This window comes from Dermacentor variabilis, chromosome 7 (assembly GCF_050947875.1).
Source record: "Dermacentor variabilis isolate Ectoservices chromosome 7, ASM5094787v1, whole genome shotgun sequence".
Classification (NCBI taxonomy): domain Eukaryota; kingdom Metazoa; phylum Arthropoda; class Arachnida; order Ixodida; family Ixodidae; genus Dermacentor; species Dermacentor variabilis.
The window spans coordinates 128,126,156-128,142,445 of record NC_134574.1 but is presented as its reverse complement, the minus strand read 5'-3'; the positions used below and the strand labels follow the sequence as shown (position 1 = coordinate 128,142,445).

General features: G+C 47.3%; 2 protein-coding genes across 5 annotated transcripts in view; one reads left to right on the top strand and one right to left on the bottom strand.

Moving 5' to 3' along the window:
- The window catches only part of spn-E (tudor domain containing 9 protein spindle E), a 100,500-nt gene extending 96,114 nt beyond the window's left edge, over positions 1-4,386 (top strand). For all 4 annotated transcript variants that reach the window (XM_075699224.1, XM_075699223.1, XM_075699226.1 and 1 more), the window contains one exon: positions 2,503-4,386. In XM_075699224.1, coding sequence (XP_075555339.1) covers positions 2,503-2,683 — 181 coding nt within the window. In that variant the 3' untranslated portion in view covers positions 2,684-4,386. The remainder of the gene's footprint in view (positions 1-2,502) is intronic.
- A 7-nt stretch (positions 4,387-4,393) lies between these two features.
- LOC142587892 (uncharacterized) overlaps positions 4,394-16,290 on the bottom strand; it is a 30,341-nt gene continuing 18,444 nt past the window's right edge. The window contains exons 5-6 of the mRNA XM_075699227.1: positions 8,883-9,132; positions 4,394-4,803 (exon numbers count right to left, since the gene is read on the bottom strand). Of these exons, the coding sequence (XP_075555342.1) occupies positions 4,651-4,803; positions 8,883-9,132 (403 nt within the window). The 3' untranslated portion in view covers positions 4,394-4,650. The remainder of the gene's footprint in view (positions 4,804-8,882; positions 9,133-16,290) is intronic.

Genomic DNA, 16,290 nt, shown 5'->3' with positions numbered 1-16,290 from the left:
TGCTTATGCATCAGTAAAGTGAGAGAAACAACCTTTTTCCAACATTCCTCTTTCCAATGCTTGGAATTGTTACTGGAACACCTGGTCTGTTGAAAAAGTAATGTCATGCAAGTCCACCACTTTTTTTATTCGCTTATGCATCAGTAAAGTGAGAGAAACAACCTTTTTCCAACATTTCTCTTTCCAATGCATACCTTGTTTATTGTCATTCTTAACCTTCAACTATAACAATCTCAATACGGCAAATGAGTTCTGTGGAATCCCACAAGGTATATAAATTTTCATGAAAGGGAAAATTGGTCATCCATCCAAATGTAGCACGAAGCTACATTTGCCCTCACACTGGGGTCTGCTAGCCTCCTGGTTAACTTGGATGTTAGAGTGACCGCCCCGGAAAGGTGCTGGTCCCAAGTTCAAATCCCGGACCAGGGCGAATTTTTCCTTAACTGTGAAGCTTTCTTTCTTAGTAACTCGTACAGGTTTTATATTTAGCTTTGTGTTCAGGCGGATGACAATTTTCCTGTTCAGTAACCAGCTCATCATAAGATAGACCCACCTGCCATGATGGCATAGTGGCTTTTGCATTATGCTGTTAAATTCAATGCCACAGGATCGAATCCCGGCCACAGTGGCTGCAGTTCAATTGGGATGAAATACAAAAAAAAAAAAAAAACATACCGTGCATTGGGTGCAAGCTAAAGAAACCTGGGTGGTCAAAATTAATCTGGAGTCCATGCCTTGCCTCATAATCGTATCATGATTTTGGCATGTAAAACCCCAGAATTTAATGTAATCATAAGATGGACCACATTTACTCGCATAAGACCCACACTTTTCCTTCGAAGTATGGCTCTTGCGAGTCAGACATATGACCACCCACAAAACCATGGATGGATCAGGGACGATGTACAGTGTAACCTTGTTCATACATTTAGAGAAAAAAAAACCGCACTAGCGAGGAAAATGTGTGATCTGAAGCCATTCAAAAATTTGAGACTCAGCTGTAGTTCCCACCTACATAACGTGAAGTGTTGCGCGAAACTCCGTCAATAAATATACACAGTAAATGTAGGCAGAAGGGCACTGATCCAAACACCCTTCTTGATTGACATCAGCTCTTGGCCAATAGCAGCCACATATGAGAATCCGCTATATTATGAAATAACACATCCAGAAAAAAGTGAGGAGCAGGCTTTTGTTGAAAAGAGAGCGTCTGAGAGAAATGTGGCTTAGTGCTCCGCTTGCAAGTTCGACACAACGGGCACGACTTCAAAACTTGGCCCAGATGTTGACAGCAGCGTATGCTATCCTCAGGCTATGTTTTCTCACCAAGCTCGAGAGGTGGTTGAGGGCCACTTTGAGGGTTCATCAGCAGACTTCTTCCCAAAAGTAGTCGTCCTCAGTGCCATCCGCACTCTTACATATTCCAGGAACATTGAAACATTTGTCGACTTTCATCTGATGCTGAACACCATGTGCTGAAAATGCAGTCCTTGGTTAAACTGTTTTTCTTTTTCAACTTTCTGACATCAAAAGTTGGGGGTGCTGGTCTTGCACCATGGAGGGTCTTGTGTGAGTACAGTCAATGTCCGATCTTTTTGGACTGCCGAGGTGCTGTGAAAACATCAGAAAAAATCTGGCTGTCTGAAAAAAAAGTAATAAGTGCTTGCTTTTTACTGCTCCCAAGGGCTCAAATTGCCACAAGCGCGTCCAGAACAGCTATGAAGGCCTACCGGTGTACTTATTGGGTATTGGGGCTCGTACTGTGACAGGAGATGGCAGGTCCACACCTCTATAATTAAAGATGCCCCGTGACAGTGGCCACTCATCATTCTTGGTATGCTTCACCGCAATACATTGGGTATCCTTGACCTCGTAAGACTGCTGTGTTGCGGCAAAGCGGACTTTTGGGAACCGGCATTATGCACCGCTTGACCCTTGCTGTAATTTCTGCACTTCAAAGCTGTCTCTGCGAATGTCAAAGGTGGAATCGGTGCCATTGCTGACAGGAGCAAATTCTGTAAATGAAAAACATGGCACCGAACAGCAGGAAGCTTGAGAGCAAACATCAAAGCAGCTAGGCCTAGCGTTGCTGCCGTGGCTACGGCTGCCAGCGAATGGGCTTGCAAATGTGCTGGTTCAGCACTGCAAGATAATCAATATGGTGGTGGTGGGGCTTCTATAAATGCCATTTCGGCCCAGAGGTCATACCAAAGAGTCTGGAAAATCGGACAGCAAAGGGCTTCGGCATCCGAAATTTCAGATTTGCTTATACATTGGCTCTGGGGGTTACATGGTGGCGCCACTAAGGTTTCCGAATTATCGGGCATGTCCGAAAAATTGGTCATGGGCTGTAAATAGGATGTGATGTTCATAGATCTACTGATCTTTGATGTGGATCATAATTTTCCACAATTAAGTTATTCATAATCTAAGTTTCGCCCTGCAAGACTGTTACATCATGAAACCGTTTCTTTCCTTCTTTTAAAAAAAATTTTCCAGTTGTCGCACCTCAACCGAGCGCATGCTGCGTTGTCCCGTGTGCGACGTGATGTCCCTGAACCCGTACGACCTGCTGCAGCACCTGCGCACCAAGAGCCACTTGGACAAGGAGCGGCAGGTGCTCGAACTCTTCGAACAGTACACTGCAGAGGCGGAACGAGAACCCTTACCGCACAAGTAGGATGAATCGGCATCCCCAGACGGTCTTCAAAGCTGCTGCAGCAGCCAACGTTTAGTTCGCTAGGCAAACTGGCGGACACTTGGAAGTCCCTTAAACGAGCTCTTCTGTGAAGCGCTATGTCGTAGACGGCATTGTATTTCGTGCCACGCGGAGGTGTATGCACAACATTTCTTTTCTGTTACCGCATTGTTTTGATAGTGTAACGGCCTTTGGTTATTACATTAATAATTAAAGCATTGAAGTACAATGCACAAGTTTTCACTGACCCTCAGTCTTTATGGACGTCGACCTATAGTAGTGCAGTTCGTCCTGCCGAGTAAATGAAAATAATTTGGAAATTCTCACTTAAAACTTCCGCATGCGGTGCGGTGTTACTGACAGGAGTAGGCCGCCTTTGTAAGGACAGCGCCCCTCCTTGGAGCTTAATGTTCTAACCTCGTTTGTTTTGGTTTTAGTGTACAGGCGTGTTTGTACTGAAACAATTATGTGCATAAGTTCTGCACATGGTTTGTGCATGTGCGTGCGTATGTGTAGATGTGTTTGTTTGCACCCAAATGTGACCTTTGTGCACAAGTAACGTGCGCATTGACTTTTTTTTTTCACGATTACTTGCTGGCAAGCGCTCACTCGAAAACAATGTGCTTAGCTCATTTTTCTTTCTCGGTGTTTGGCTGCCGAGATCATCGTTGACTCGTGACGCACATTTTGTAATGGGATTCAGCTCGTCTTGTAGAGCAACGCGACAAATCCCAGACAAGCGCACAAAAATAAAGACAGATTGCGGATAGCACTAAATACTTTTTCTTGTTGCCTTGTTTATGCTGTGTTGCTCCACAAGATGAACTTGAAATCAGCTAGCCTGACTTGCCATCTCATTCTAGGACTCGATGTTTGAAATCAACATGTACAGTACCTGAATATTACAAGATTACAAGTGCTTCTTGATTAGCTTTTAATTGAAAGCCGACTGCGGGTTTTTCCAGCGCAAAGGTGTTTCTGAATAATAAAATTCTGCGCAAGCTTTTGTTGCCATCGTACTCGACTCCTATGTTATAGCTTTTATCTTGCGAAATATTCTATGAACAACCCCCTATAAATAAACCCCTTTCCTGAAGTAGCTTTAGCTAGTACATATTAACTATTGGAACATGACTGCATTATGTAGCTCGTTTATCATTTTTTATGGGAAAGAAATGAGTAATGCAGCATAGAGAATACTACACCCAGTACGTGAATTTTCATTTCTTAATGACTGTGCAAGAAACGAGGCAGCTTGGCACTTCAGTGATTTGGAGATCACTTTGTCGCTGGGAGCTATCTAGCTTCAGTTTGTTACGACATATTTTTAGTCTCTGTTTTAGTCCTTTCTTATTTGTTAGTTCAATGCTCTTTTCATCGCATACATGTTACAGTGACATTTGTATCTCCGTTAACTGGCTTTGTTACCAGCTTTTGCTGCTCATCCAAATTAATGCGCATACAGTTAGTCTGAACACAAACTTGGTAGAAAGTCACGGTCGGTTTTAGTTTTGTTGTCATTCCAGTAGTCACAAGCCTGTGATCACTTTAGCCAAGCATCATCATGCTCAGGTATAAATATTCACATTATGCATCGCCATTGCATTTGTTGACACATTTCCAGGCGTCTTGGAATCAGTGTGGAGATCGCATTGGAGTTTGTTAATAAAGAGTTGAACACCAAAGCCCAGATTGTACTATTTCTTGCCTACCTATGTCCCAAGATGAAGTCGATGCTGAAAGGAGTAGTGACATATTTTCTACATTTTATTGTTGTTAAATGGAGCATGTAGACCTTGAAACTTTAGAAAAAAATACTGGCAAGCCTCGCAGCGCCTGGCCGGGCACTGTCCTGGCTTCTGTTGTATGTGCCCATCTCATTTGCATTATGATGGCTTTCCCAAGTATCAATCAACTTGCTCAGTTTGTTTTGATGAGTGCTGCAAGGACTATTTATTTCCGCTATCAGTGAGTCCGCGCATTCTGCTGGCAAAATTAGAAAATGTGGAATGCAATAATGTATCGGGTGCTGTGGTGCGAGTGGTTGAGCTTGTGCGACGTGATGGCCGGGGCTGTATAGGTGTGAGGGTCATGCCACTGTACTGGAAAAGAAAAGAAAAAAAAAACATTGAGAAATACATTCAGAAAGACTTTAATCTTGCACTGCATGGCATTGTCACATTGCAGTAACTGAAGAATAGAACTGCTAAAACCGTTAGTTAAAAATGAAATTATTTATTGAGTGAACCTTTGCCCACCAAAAAAGCAGCATTGTATGGTGAGCAGTCGTCTGTATTCGAAATCTCATCTACGGGTCAAATTTGTTCCCTATTTATACATAGCTCTTCGTACATTAGTGTTATAGCTGGCTCTCGCATACGTTCCAGAATTTGCACCACTTTTCACTTTGCGCACTTAATCTGAAGGCTCTCAAGTTGGCGACAACACCAGAGAAAGTTACGATATAGGAACTTGGTCTTGTACTGAGCGATAACTTTGTAACAGTGGTTAGCCAGTGAAAAATAGTCGCCAGGAAAAGATAAACAGTGAACACATGTTGATGCCCCCCTCTTAAGAAAGCATCGTCCCAATGCTGCAAGCAAAACATGAATGCAGAAAAATAAAAATGTATAAGAAAAGCACACTAACAAAGCAAATAAGAATGTTTCTACAGTGCATCAGCACACTTAGAACAGCTTAGGATGCACTGCGCGGATGACTTCAGGTGGCGTACTGCGCCGCTACGATTGCACGACACCTTCGGGCAGGACCTTGCAGTCCTACAGCAAAACGTCTGGGTATCATGTTCATCCCTAAATAATGTCACAGTATCTTTTCACTGAGTTCGTGCCAGCGTATTGGTGTTGAAGTCCTGATGCTATCGCCAGGCTGGTATTTCAGATACTGTCAAAGAATAAATGTTGTATGTATGTCCTTTGCTGGTTCTTGATGCTTAGGCAGGCCAGTTGCTAGGCTTTTCCAATGCACTGGAGGTAGGCAGCGACGTCAAGATAGTCTTCGACACTGATGTTTGGCAGCATGGTACGTGTCAAGCGTCATTGTCGGCTTGCTTCTGTAAGCCAGCCTGAACGATGTCATCTGCATTGTTTGTTGTACTCCCGTGTTGTAAGCCAATGTTATACGGAAGAACGGCATGCATTATGTTACATTGACCACGTCTTGTGGTTGATTTAATATTTAGCCGTTCTGTAAGGCCACTCTTCTGCGGGTGGTAGGCAGTTGTCCTGAAGTCACTTGTGCGGCCATATTGCAAGCTCACTTGAGCAAACTCTGATGTAGTTGACATTTCTCTGTTGGTGATGAGTACTTCTAGGGCACCATATCATAGCAGGGTGTTCTCAATGAAGAATTCCGCTTTGACTGCAGTACCTTTGGGCAGGACTTTTATTTCAGTGTGGCAGCTAAGGTAGTCGGTAGCCATGATGTGGATGTTGACGTCAAAATTAAGGCGAATAAAGGCACAAAAAAAATTCATCAACGATTGCATACTCCCTAATGTGAAATTTGAACACAGCTCTACTATATGCATTTCGATTTTGCGATGTATTGAGGCAAAGAGACATGTAGCAGAGTCGGCAATCGTCGAAAATCTGATCTGTGGGTCAAGCGTGTCGGCTTTTATACATGACTCGTCCAAGGTCCCAGTGTAATCATTAGTGCCACGGGGCTTCCAGAAAGTAGTGCACAGTTCGCGTCGTGTGTACAATTAGATTGCAAAACAATCGCAAACCATGACAATCAAAACAAGTGGGAGTGAGGCTAAACCAAGCAAACCAAACAAGCATGAGTGGAGCTGACGCGAGCAGGCGATAGTACGAAACGAGCAGTCTGGCTGGAACCAGATGCGAGTATGCATCGAGCGGGTCCGCATAACACCAGTTTTCTGCAAGCGCATCACTGAAGGCACCACTCTTATTGGTCTCCACCGTTCATAGCTCGCATCTTTCATCTCCCACTCAGGGTTCGCCCTTTCATCTTTCCCTGTGCTCGCTCGCTTGGTTACACCACCAACGCTCGCCGCAGGATCACGCACCTAAGAGCTGTGCTCTAAAAGCGCAGTAAATAAAGCCGTAAGAATGTTTGAAGCTACAAGCATGAAGGTTGGACGTATCCATGTGCAAACCTCCATTCCCTTTGCCAACTGAAAACAATAGCAGCGCCAGAGTTGATTCCCTCTAGTAACGAGCAAAAAGCAGTGCTAAACGACAGGACGAAGAGAAGGATGCAGACCACTTCATCCTGTCGTTCGGAGAGAGGAGGTTGTCAAAGAGAAGGTTCAGACAGCCTTCTCTGCGTCCTGTCATTTAGCGCTGTTTTCTGCTCGTAATCATGAACAAACCAGCCCAAATGCGTTCCCTTCTGTAGCCCTCTAGTAATTTTAGTAGGAGACTCTATGGTACCTCTACTCTCCAAAAGTATTCGCGATGAACGTCTGTATTGGAAGAAGCTCGCCTCTGCCGGGACCTCATGGAATGGAGGGAAAGTAAATGGGTGGCGCATCTATACAGATTCCCTTTGCCATTGTCATCACCTGTAGTCCAAAGTTCGGTGTCAGCCTCTTCATTCTTATATTATTTTTATTTATTTATTTTCTTATTTATTTATTTACTTATTTATTTATTTCATCTGCAAGGAATATTCGTTCATGCAGCACCACCTGATTTCTTAGAAAGGTGCTACGCTGTGAAAAAATTGGCAGTTTTGCCCAAAGGTTGAAGCACTGACAGCGATGGAAAGGGTTAACTTTGCGTTTGAACTACGCAGTGTTCTCACTATGCGCCAGTGTGACTATATGGGGATGTGACATACGCACATACGCCAAAATTTCGCACCCTTGAAAGCTTTGACATGCTGTGTAGGGTCTGTAATGACATCGCACGGGCACCATTGTGCTGCTCGTGAAGAGCGAATTCAGGGCAATTGCATTGCTTTCAGAGTGTGAGCATTAGCATTGTATTGCACTTTCTAATAGTGTGAGAAGATTTAAAATAAAGGGCCTGAGCTTTGAATGAAATGTTTCTTCACTTCGTTTGCCTGTTGCAATTCCAGAAAGATTCTTGGAAAAATTTCTGTGAAAAACTTAAGACCTGGTATGAGTAACTCTGGCAGTGAATTTACATATCTCGCCCGAGGAAGTAACTGGTGTGGTAGCAACCTTGGATGTTTTTACCTTGCATACAAATATCTTAACCTACAATTCAAGTGTTTTTCTTCAGGCAAAAGATAAATCAGGTTAAATTCTGTGAGGTGTACATTTGGCACAAAACATCCTTTTATCTTGGAAAGCATATTTAGTGCCAGCGAACAAGGACAGAAGGGAGAGGACACCACAATGCGCTATCGCTGTCGTCTCCCTTCTGTCCTTGTTCGCTGGCGCTAAATATGCTTTCCAAGTCAGTTTGCCAACATGCGCAACAAATGGCAACCCTTTTATCACCCCAAAATTAAATATTGCACTAAGGGTGTTCTGCTAGTGACTATCCCCATTTGCGTAATTTTCAGAGAAACCATGAATGCAAAAAGGGTGTTCCGACACCGAATTCACCCTAGAGGGTGTAAATTTCCTTAGTTTAATGGTGAGGTCCTATTTCCCATGAGAATTTCCTTTGTTTTTATGACTAGGCTTCGAAGCTGTTGCACAATAGTTATTTCTCCTCTTATCTCCGAGACCGATGCCTGAGATTCTAGCTTATCAAACGCGGCGCACTTGCCGCGTACCACCACGCTGCGAGATGAAACGTCTGCAAGGCAGACGTTTCAGGATTAAGTGCTGATCTGGACAAGTTGGGACTTGCGAGTCCACAGTGGCCTTCAGTGCGAAATACACACGGGAAAAAAAATATTAAGCATGGTAAACGCAGACGGAGTGTTGAAAGCAACACTAAAGCATCATTTACACCTTTAAAACTGAATAAGGTGTAAATCTGTCTATAGTACACCCCATTCGAACCCAGAAATGGTGTAAGCGTGCGAGTTGTAGACCAATTGACGCCCTTTTTAGTTTGTAAGGGTGTGAATTACAGTGTTTACTGCATATTTTTTTAATGTTTCTAGAAAGTGGGGAATCTAGATGACCGGACTTAATACGAACGCTTTGCTAAATGTGCGCGACACATCCGGGTGATTCTTTTCTTTCTGAAAAGAATGCTTGTATACTAACCACGAAGACGTTGTCCAATTGGAAGTTGCGGCTGATGCCGATGGCTCTGACCTGCCCCTTATCATTCGGATTGACTGTGCCGTCGTCGTTCTTGATGAAGCGCGAGATGACCCAGGGTGCCTGGCATGTCGAATCGGCCAGGGAGATGGTGATCCTGGTGCCGTAGAATTTAAGCACCAGCCAACCCTGGCGGTCGAACGGCGCACCCTCCAGTTCGGCAGCCAGCTTGCCACCGTAGAACACGGCAATCCTGCAAAGCATTCATCATAATCATCGAAACATGTCGGATCCACAGCGTTTCCTGCAAAAAGAAATCACTGGAGGGAACAGTCCATGGCACTATGTCTATGGAAGCTGCAAGCCTGCTGGTTCGACCTGAAGGGGAACGACTGTATAAGGTCCTTACAAATTTGTAGCGACCGTATGTAGGCATTGATTTGCCTAAGCTTTACCCTTATTGCTTCGAAAAGTCTCGAGTTAAAAAAAACTGTGATAATTTTCAACGAAATCTCGCGTTATAAATGCAGCAACTCTCAATGACTATGCAAGTGGACGGATATTTCTATAGCCTTCGTCTTTAGAAAAAAAAAATTCGGGGCGAACCATTTATATCTGGAGGCGGAATGGCCAGCGAAGCTGTTTAAGCCATTAGGTTTCCCCATTATAGATCATACAGTCACACAAACATATACATAGAACTTCTTATTTATCTTATTTCGAAACTATTCTGATCACAGCTGGTTCTCCGGCCGTGCGCACAATACGTGGTCTTCCCACTTTTCCCAAGTTCGTTGGAGTTGCGTTCTTGATGAAGCGCGAGATGGCCCAGGGCGCCTGCCATCTCGAATCGTGCGGTGAAATCGCGTGTCCTTTCTTCCTTCTGTGCCGTGCTGTTGTTCGTTATCTTTTTTGTTAAGCGGTGTAACTCTGCAATGCACAATCCGGTTCTTACACACCGCGGCGCACATCTCCGTGTTTTCCCGCCACAACTGCCGCGCTGTTGTATTGAAGGCCGAAGACAGCAGACTTAGGCGGCGGCCAGCACAGGTGCACTCCCCCACTGTGTAGGTGCGGTGCGCGGTGAAATCACGTGTCCTTTCTTTCTTCTGCGCCGTACTGTCGTTCGTTATCTTTTTTTGTTCACTTTACGGACGTTAGCCGGCCCAGATAACGCCCTCCCCTCCCCCCTTCGAGACTACGCATACGGCTCATTCATACAGGGTCCGTCAGGTAAACAGCTTCGCCGTAAACCAGGATTTGCTTCGAAATTCAGGCAAAGCAGACGAAACGTACTAAATAAAGCCACGAGAGCTTCCGCATCTACAGCCATGAAGATCGGACAAATCTGTATACTAACCGTAATTGCGTGAAACGTCATGTGCGTGCCGCTGACGGTGTATATGCGCATTGTGTGCAGAAATGACGTAACCAGATTAAAATCTCTTGATAATTTGACAGTTCCGCACCTCTTTGAACTGTGCTGCCACCGCGCGACCTCCTCGGCCGTGGCGCGTCTTCAAGTTCCCTCCACGGTAACCGGTTTTGCGCCCGTTTTCTGCACTACGATTGGTCTCCCTGCCGTTGCCCTTGGAAACGCGCGGATCTTGCGTATCGCTTGTGTTTTGTGGGGATGCGCGACTGTGATATGTTGTTTTCCCGCATAGCTCACGTCTCCTGTAATCTGGCTTCGCTGCGTGGCTTGGTGCCAACGGCGGTCGGTCTGCTTGAAGCGCATTGCGAGAGATGGCGCGATTGTGGCTCTGCTAACGCCACTTAACGGTGGGGTTACTTGGGCGCAAAAAGGAGAAGGCTCTTCCTCTTTGGCTTGCGATCGGCAAGCGGCGCAGCCGTTCTGTGCGCGCGCCGATCCATGCTTCTGCGAGACCGTATCGCGGGGCCTACCCCGGAATGGACGAACACGATCGTTCGAACGCGCCACCGTTCGCGTGACCGTACGCGCGAACGACCAGGCGTTGGTGTCCAGCACGGGGCGATCATATTCGCTTGTTATGCGTTCGCGTTGAGTCGGACTTACGCGATTTGTCGCGCGCCCATCGGCATGTTTTGTGGGTAGCAACTCGGCTAGCAGGCATTAGTCTATGAAACTTGCAATAAATGCCCTTGTGATTGTTTGCACTACTGTGTTGTTGTTCCTTTGTCTCAAGAGCACGGATGAGAACCCCACAGTTTTAAGCATGAAATGCTTTTAGCTCCCGTTGTCGGCGGCCTTCATGAGACCTTGAGCCAAAAGCCAGAGCCGTTATCCGGGCACCCAAGGTGAGAACGGAGCGAGAACATCCGGGCATCGTTGCGCCGTTGTCAGATGGGAAGATGGCTTGGCACCCGGAGGTGCTGCGTCCCAGAGCTTACATGTACTCAACCCAACATCATTCGGTACATTGACCTCGGCGCTCCCCCTCTACCCGGGTTGATTGGGCAGGGGTCTTTGTTTCAAGCCAACGGTCCTCCCCGGGTAAGGGGCTGCTGTGGTGCAGCACAACTGAGCCATTGCACTCAAGACAGTCATGTCGGTCTTACAGGACACGAGTCTGACGACCCTCGGATTGCCTTAACACAAAACAGGTCAAGACATACAACCATGGAGACCACCAAAGGCATCCGCGGAGCAGCGTGACCACACGAGGGTGCGCCACGACCGGTTCCGGATCTCGGTTCCACTGAGCCAAACAAAACCCCGTGGATCGACTGGCACACACGGCAAAGTCGAGCGGCCTTAAGAGCATGCATCATAACCTAATGGAGAGCTTTCCAACTGACTCATCAAAAATCACGGCAGGACGAGTCCACACTTCCAGAAACTTGTTGCCCGAGTGATGCCACTCCCGGGTGAGATGAAACAGACCTCCTTCCGTGCTTTCGCAAGCACTTCGTGAAGGACCGAGGCCCGCCCCCCGAAAACCGCTTCACAGCATGCCAACCAAACTTGGTATGAGCACTCGACAAGGAGAAGCACGAACTGGTTAATCGCCTGCTTAGGCGAAGGGTGCAAAATCTAACAGGCTGATATGGAACACCTGGGAGACTAGAAAAGACTAGCAGTCCGCTGGAGAAGATCTGCGGGGAGGAAACATTGCGTAAAGATATGAACCGAATCCTCACGACCGCCACAAAAAGGGCACACTCCACGAGCCGGGATGGCTGTGAAGGAACTCATCGGCAAGCACCCTCGCGCCAGGTGGTACACGAACGTAGCTCGCCTGGCGTCGAGGAAACTGGCCGTAATGAGCTTCCAGCTTGGCGCGTGGATGGACATATCGTATCTTTGGCAATGCGGCGGGAGACCTGGGGTGAGGATATCGACTAGTTCTTGGAGTTGAAACTACTCCGGTGCCGGGGTGAACCTTGCGGAGGCGTACCAGAGCGTTGGCAGCCGCCGCATAAATGGTGGACGGGGGACCTGCGCAAGGCACACGGTGGGAAAATGTGCTTTGCGAAAATAAACGGAGTCGAGTACTGAGAAAAAAAGAAAGTAAAGCTTCGAGTCATTAGCATATCCGAGTAAAGAGCGACCTGGTTCCCCCTGACGTGTAGTGCAGTAGCCACGATGCCCAGGTCGGGAATTCCGAGTGCTCCCTTATCCTTGGCAACTTTAGCACCTGCCGAGCTACACAATCAGCTGTCCCTTTCCAGAGGAAACGAACGAGGATCCTCCCCAAGATAAGCTTCGTTCTGGTTGGAACAGGAGACACACGCGCCACGTACGTAAGGAAGGAAAGCAGAAGTGAGCGAAGAATTGTCGCTCGAGCCGTCAATGGACATGACAAAGCGCTGAATTCCTGAATCCTGGTGCCCACACTACCGAATTTTTCATTTAGTTTACGAGTTCGCGCTCGCTTTACGAACATTGCGGCACGTTTTACGAAATAAAATTATGTTCGCGGAAAAATTTAATTCGACTAGTCTTCAGACGACGACATGACGCCTCATTCGCGACTCCAGCAATTCATGCGACATCTAGCGGCGAGTGCAGGAAATATCGCACGAAAGTCGGAGAAGCGAAATTTCGAAAGCGAAAGCATTAGTGGCCGCGAACTTGCGATTTCGCCGAGTCGGCGCTCCGAGGAAGCACATGACGTCACAACGCGCGCCTCGCCGCGGATATTTCTCTCTCTCTCTCTCGCTCCCTAGTCACTACTGCGCATGCGCCACTAGTAGCACCGAGCCACAGGTGTACCGCCGCTGCGCAGCGCCGCGCCTTTCCGCTGCCGCCGCCGTTTGGTGTGACGTCACACCGCGTTCCTCGTCGTTGCGCTCGCCCCCGCTCGCTTCGCCAGCTGCGTCGCATGCCTGATAACATGTCGGAGGATTGAAAGGGAGAGCTCGCGTGCGCCGCAACCACAGCTGAGGCGGCAGTATGGACGGCGACAATTCTGATAAGCAGGAGGAGGCCTGGAATCGACATGGGAACGAGATCAAGAGGAAACTAATCGCCCAGGAAACAGACGAACAGCGCGCCCAACGACTGGCTGAACGCCGCAACATAGCTAGACAACCAGACTAAACTGGACTTGCAATCAAGATTAACCAAGGCTAACCGTGTTATATGCCTTAGATTTCGCTACGTATATCCTGGCATAGCTGACCTAAGCCACTGCCATTTTTTTTTCTAGTGACTCTAGTCGCGCTACGCCGCTTGCGCTCTGCGCCGGCCGAAACACCATTATTGACCCCTTTTCGCGGAGCAGATTGTTCTAGAGAAACGAGATGGCACTTTCGGCGGCGCTCCGCCACGTGACCTCAGTGACAGCGCACGAATGCGAAAGCACTACTGCTTCCACCTTGCTTCTCTGCGATCAGCCGCGGCGATGCAACTGAGTTTTCGTTAACGCACTGTGCTCCAATCGTGCCGGATTGAATGACGCGGAACGAAGACGCGTGTGCGGCAGTTGGCTGCAAAAATAGTGGCTGGCGTGTTAAGGAACGGGATGAGCCTGTGTGGCCAAGTTCGCGGACGGCTGCTGCAACTGTCCCGGTACGTGTTACCGGCACTTCCGAGACGTGTACTGCTTCCCTCGAGGATACGGAACTTCGCTCATCCTCCAGCGATGTATCGCTAACCCTCAAAGGAAGCGCTTCTGCCCCGGAATGTCGGCAAAAGTGAGTACGTGCGGCTCGTTAAACAGTGACAGAAGGAGTGGCGCCGCTTCCCGCCACAGTAAGTTTCGCGCACAATATCTACACACATCTATGCTCCAACTGGCACGGAAATTCACTCCCACTCTATCGCCAACGTGTCGATAAGTGAATGGGGGCACACTTGATGGATGGATGTGTGTTGTTTAGTGGCGCAAGGGCCAGGTATGGCCAAAGAGCGCCGCCATGACTGATAATGTGTTAAGCGCTGATTTGTGAGTTGCGATGGTGGGGCGCACACTTGAATGTATGCGCGCTGTATACGCAGAATAAATGAGTGACTACATCGATAGCGCACGAGCGGTCGAAGCTGAGTGTTTCGTGACGGTCCACAAGAGTAAGCGAGTTACTGGCGATAATACATCTTTGCTACGAGGTGTTACTGCGTACAACGCGTCCGGTGACACTGCACTGCGCTTGTAAGTGCTCTCAGCACGCAGTGCTCGAGGTAGGGCCCGGTCTTGGGAACACAGCGGACGCGTACGGCCCGTAGAAATTCTCAAACCCGGTGAAACGTGAAAAGTGAATGACAGCCAATGGGACAAAGTTGAGTTCCTTTCAACGGGTTTCCAAAATTTAACGAGGGCTTCCTTTCGGCAAAGTCGGTTGTATCAGTGTAAATGCATCAGTTGTAAACGAATTGAACCAGTTGTAATGGAATAAGTGTGCACAGTGTCGGAACGCAGACTAGCTGTTCGCAGGTCGAACGCTACAAAGCTTGAACGAGTGCTGTTTACACTTGCTTCTAAATTTCTTGCGAGCAAATAAACCGACAACTCGCCGCGTTGAATGAGGAAACAGCATCTTCTGTTTGTACCGCCAAACTAAATCGTGCTATGAAAACGGTGTGTCGCTTCGCGGGGTAACATGAGTCGTGATCTGCTTGAGACGTTCCGAGGCAGTTGTAATTCCTGCTACCGAGCGCGCAGGCAAAAGTACATCAGCGAGAATAACCCTGCTGCGCCTAAAGGATTAGCGACACTAATGCTGGGGCAGAAAACTATAAATGAACAAAAGCCAAATGAAACTCAAGCGTACACCGCTATAACTTATCAAAGCGTCTGCCTAAACAAAGTACATATTCTGTGATTTGAAATGCCAGCGAGATATTTGAATTAAACAAAAAAAGCAATGACCTACTCGTCGGGAATAAAGAACTCGACCCGAGTGAGGTGTTTCGATAACGGTATAGTATCAGTTACCTTTTCCCAATGCGAAAGTTTCTCATCCAAGACACTCTTCGATGCGCGTCGTTTGCTTCTTTTTAGAAACAATGAAATCATACATTGCTGTCTTTCCACCGCAATGGCACGCATGATAGTGCAAAACAAAAGTATTTCGACATCAGTCTTTTTTCACTTCGGGCTTGTATACACGGCGGTATCACGATGATTTGAGAACTACCAGGAGTGCAGCGCATGCCGTGATTGAAACCCGTTAAACTTTGTAAAGTAGCGCCATGCTTTAAAGAATGCCGCCTCCTCCTCGCGCGCTCCGGCCGAGGTCAACGCCGCGTCGCTATTGGCCTAATAGCATCACGTGGGCTCTCGCGCCGTGCTTCAGCGCCATTTTGGCTCGAGAAGCGTCTACGGAGTGGCGAGGAGCACATATTGGCGCCGTTGCTGCGCTCGAGCGGTGTAGACGGCGCCACGGTCGAGGAGGGAACGGGAAAGAGAGGAGAAACGAGGAGGAGTGAAGGCGGAGGAGGAGAGCGTCGCTACTTTACGAAGTTCAAGAGGTTTTAGCCGTGATGGGACACCCTCTTTCGCTTCAAACCTGAACCTGGATCGGCTGTTTCTCGGCGTGGCCGCTAGGTAGCGGGCATTTATTTGAAGTCGCGAATTGGTACACAACGTCAGCAATTTTTTGCTCGGTGTCATGACGTCGTGGTAATGCCGCTGACGTCAGGTCCGACATATTGAAACCAGCTCTAACTCTATTGACGTAGCCCAAGGTGTAATTTTTATGTGCCAAGTTTGACAAGTCCAAACCCTTGATTTATGCGCGGAATAATTAATTTAATGCGAAGGGTTCTTGATATCTTGGGACGTAACTTCTTCTTGGGCTTGTTGGTGGATACTTGATGAAGCCGGTGTAGCTCAAATAAAAACAAACACAAAGAACTCAAAACTGGACACCATGTTCTTCATGTTTTTTTTATATGCTGAAGGAAGCTTTTAGTTGTGAGTAGTTCACTAAACATTTATGAACTACTATACCAATTATTTCTTTGCCCTAGAAATATTGTTCTTTG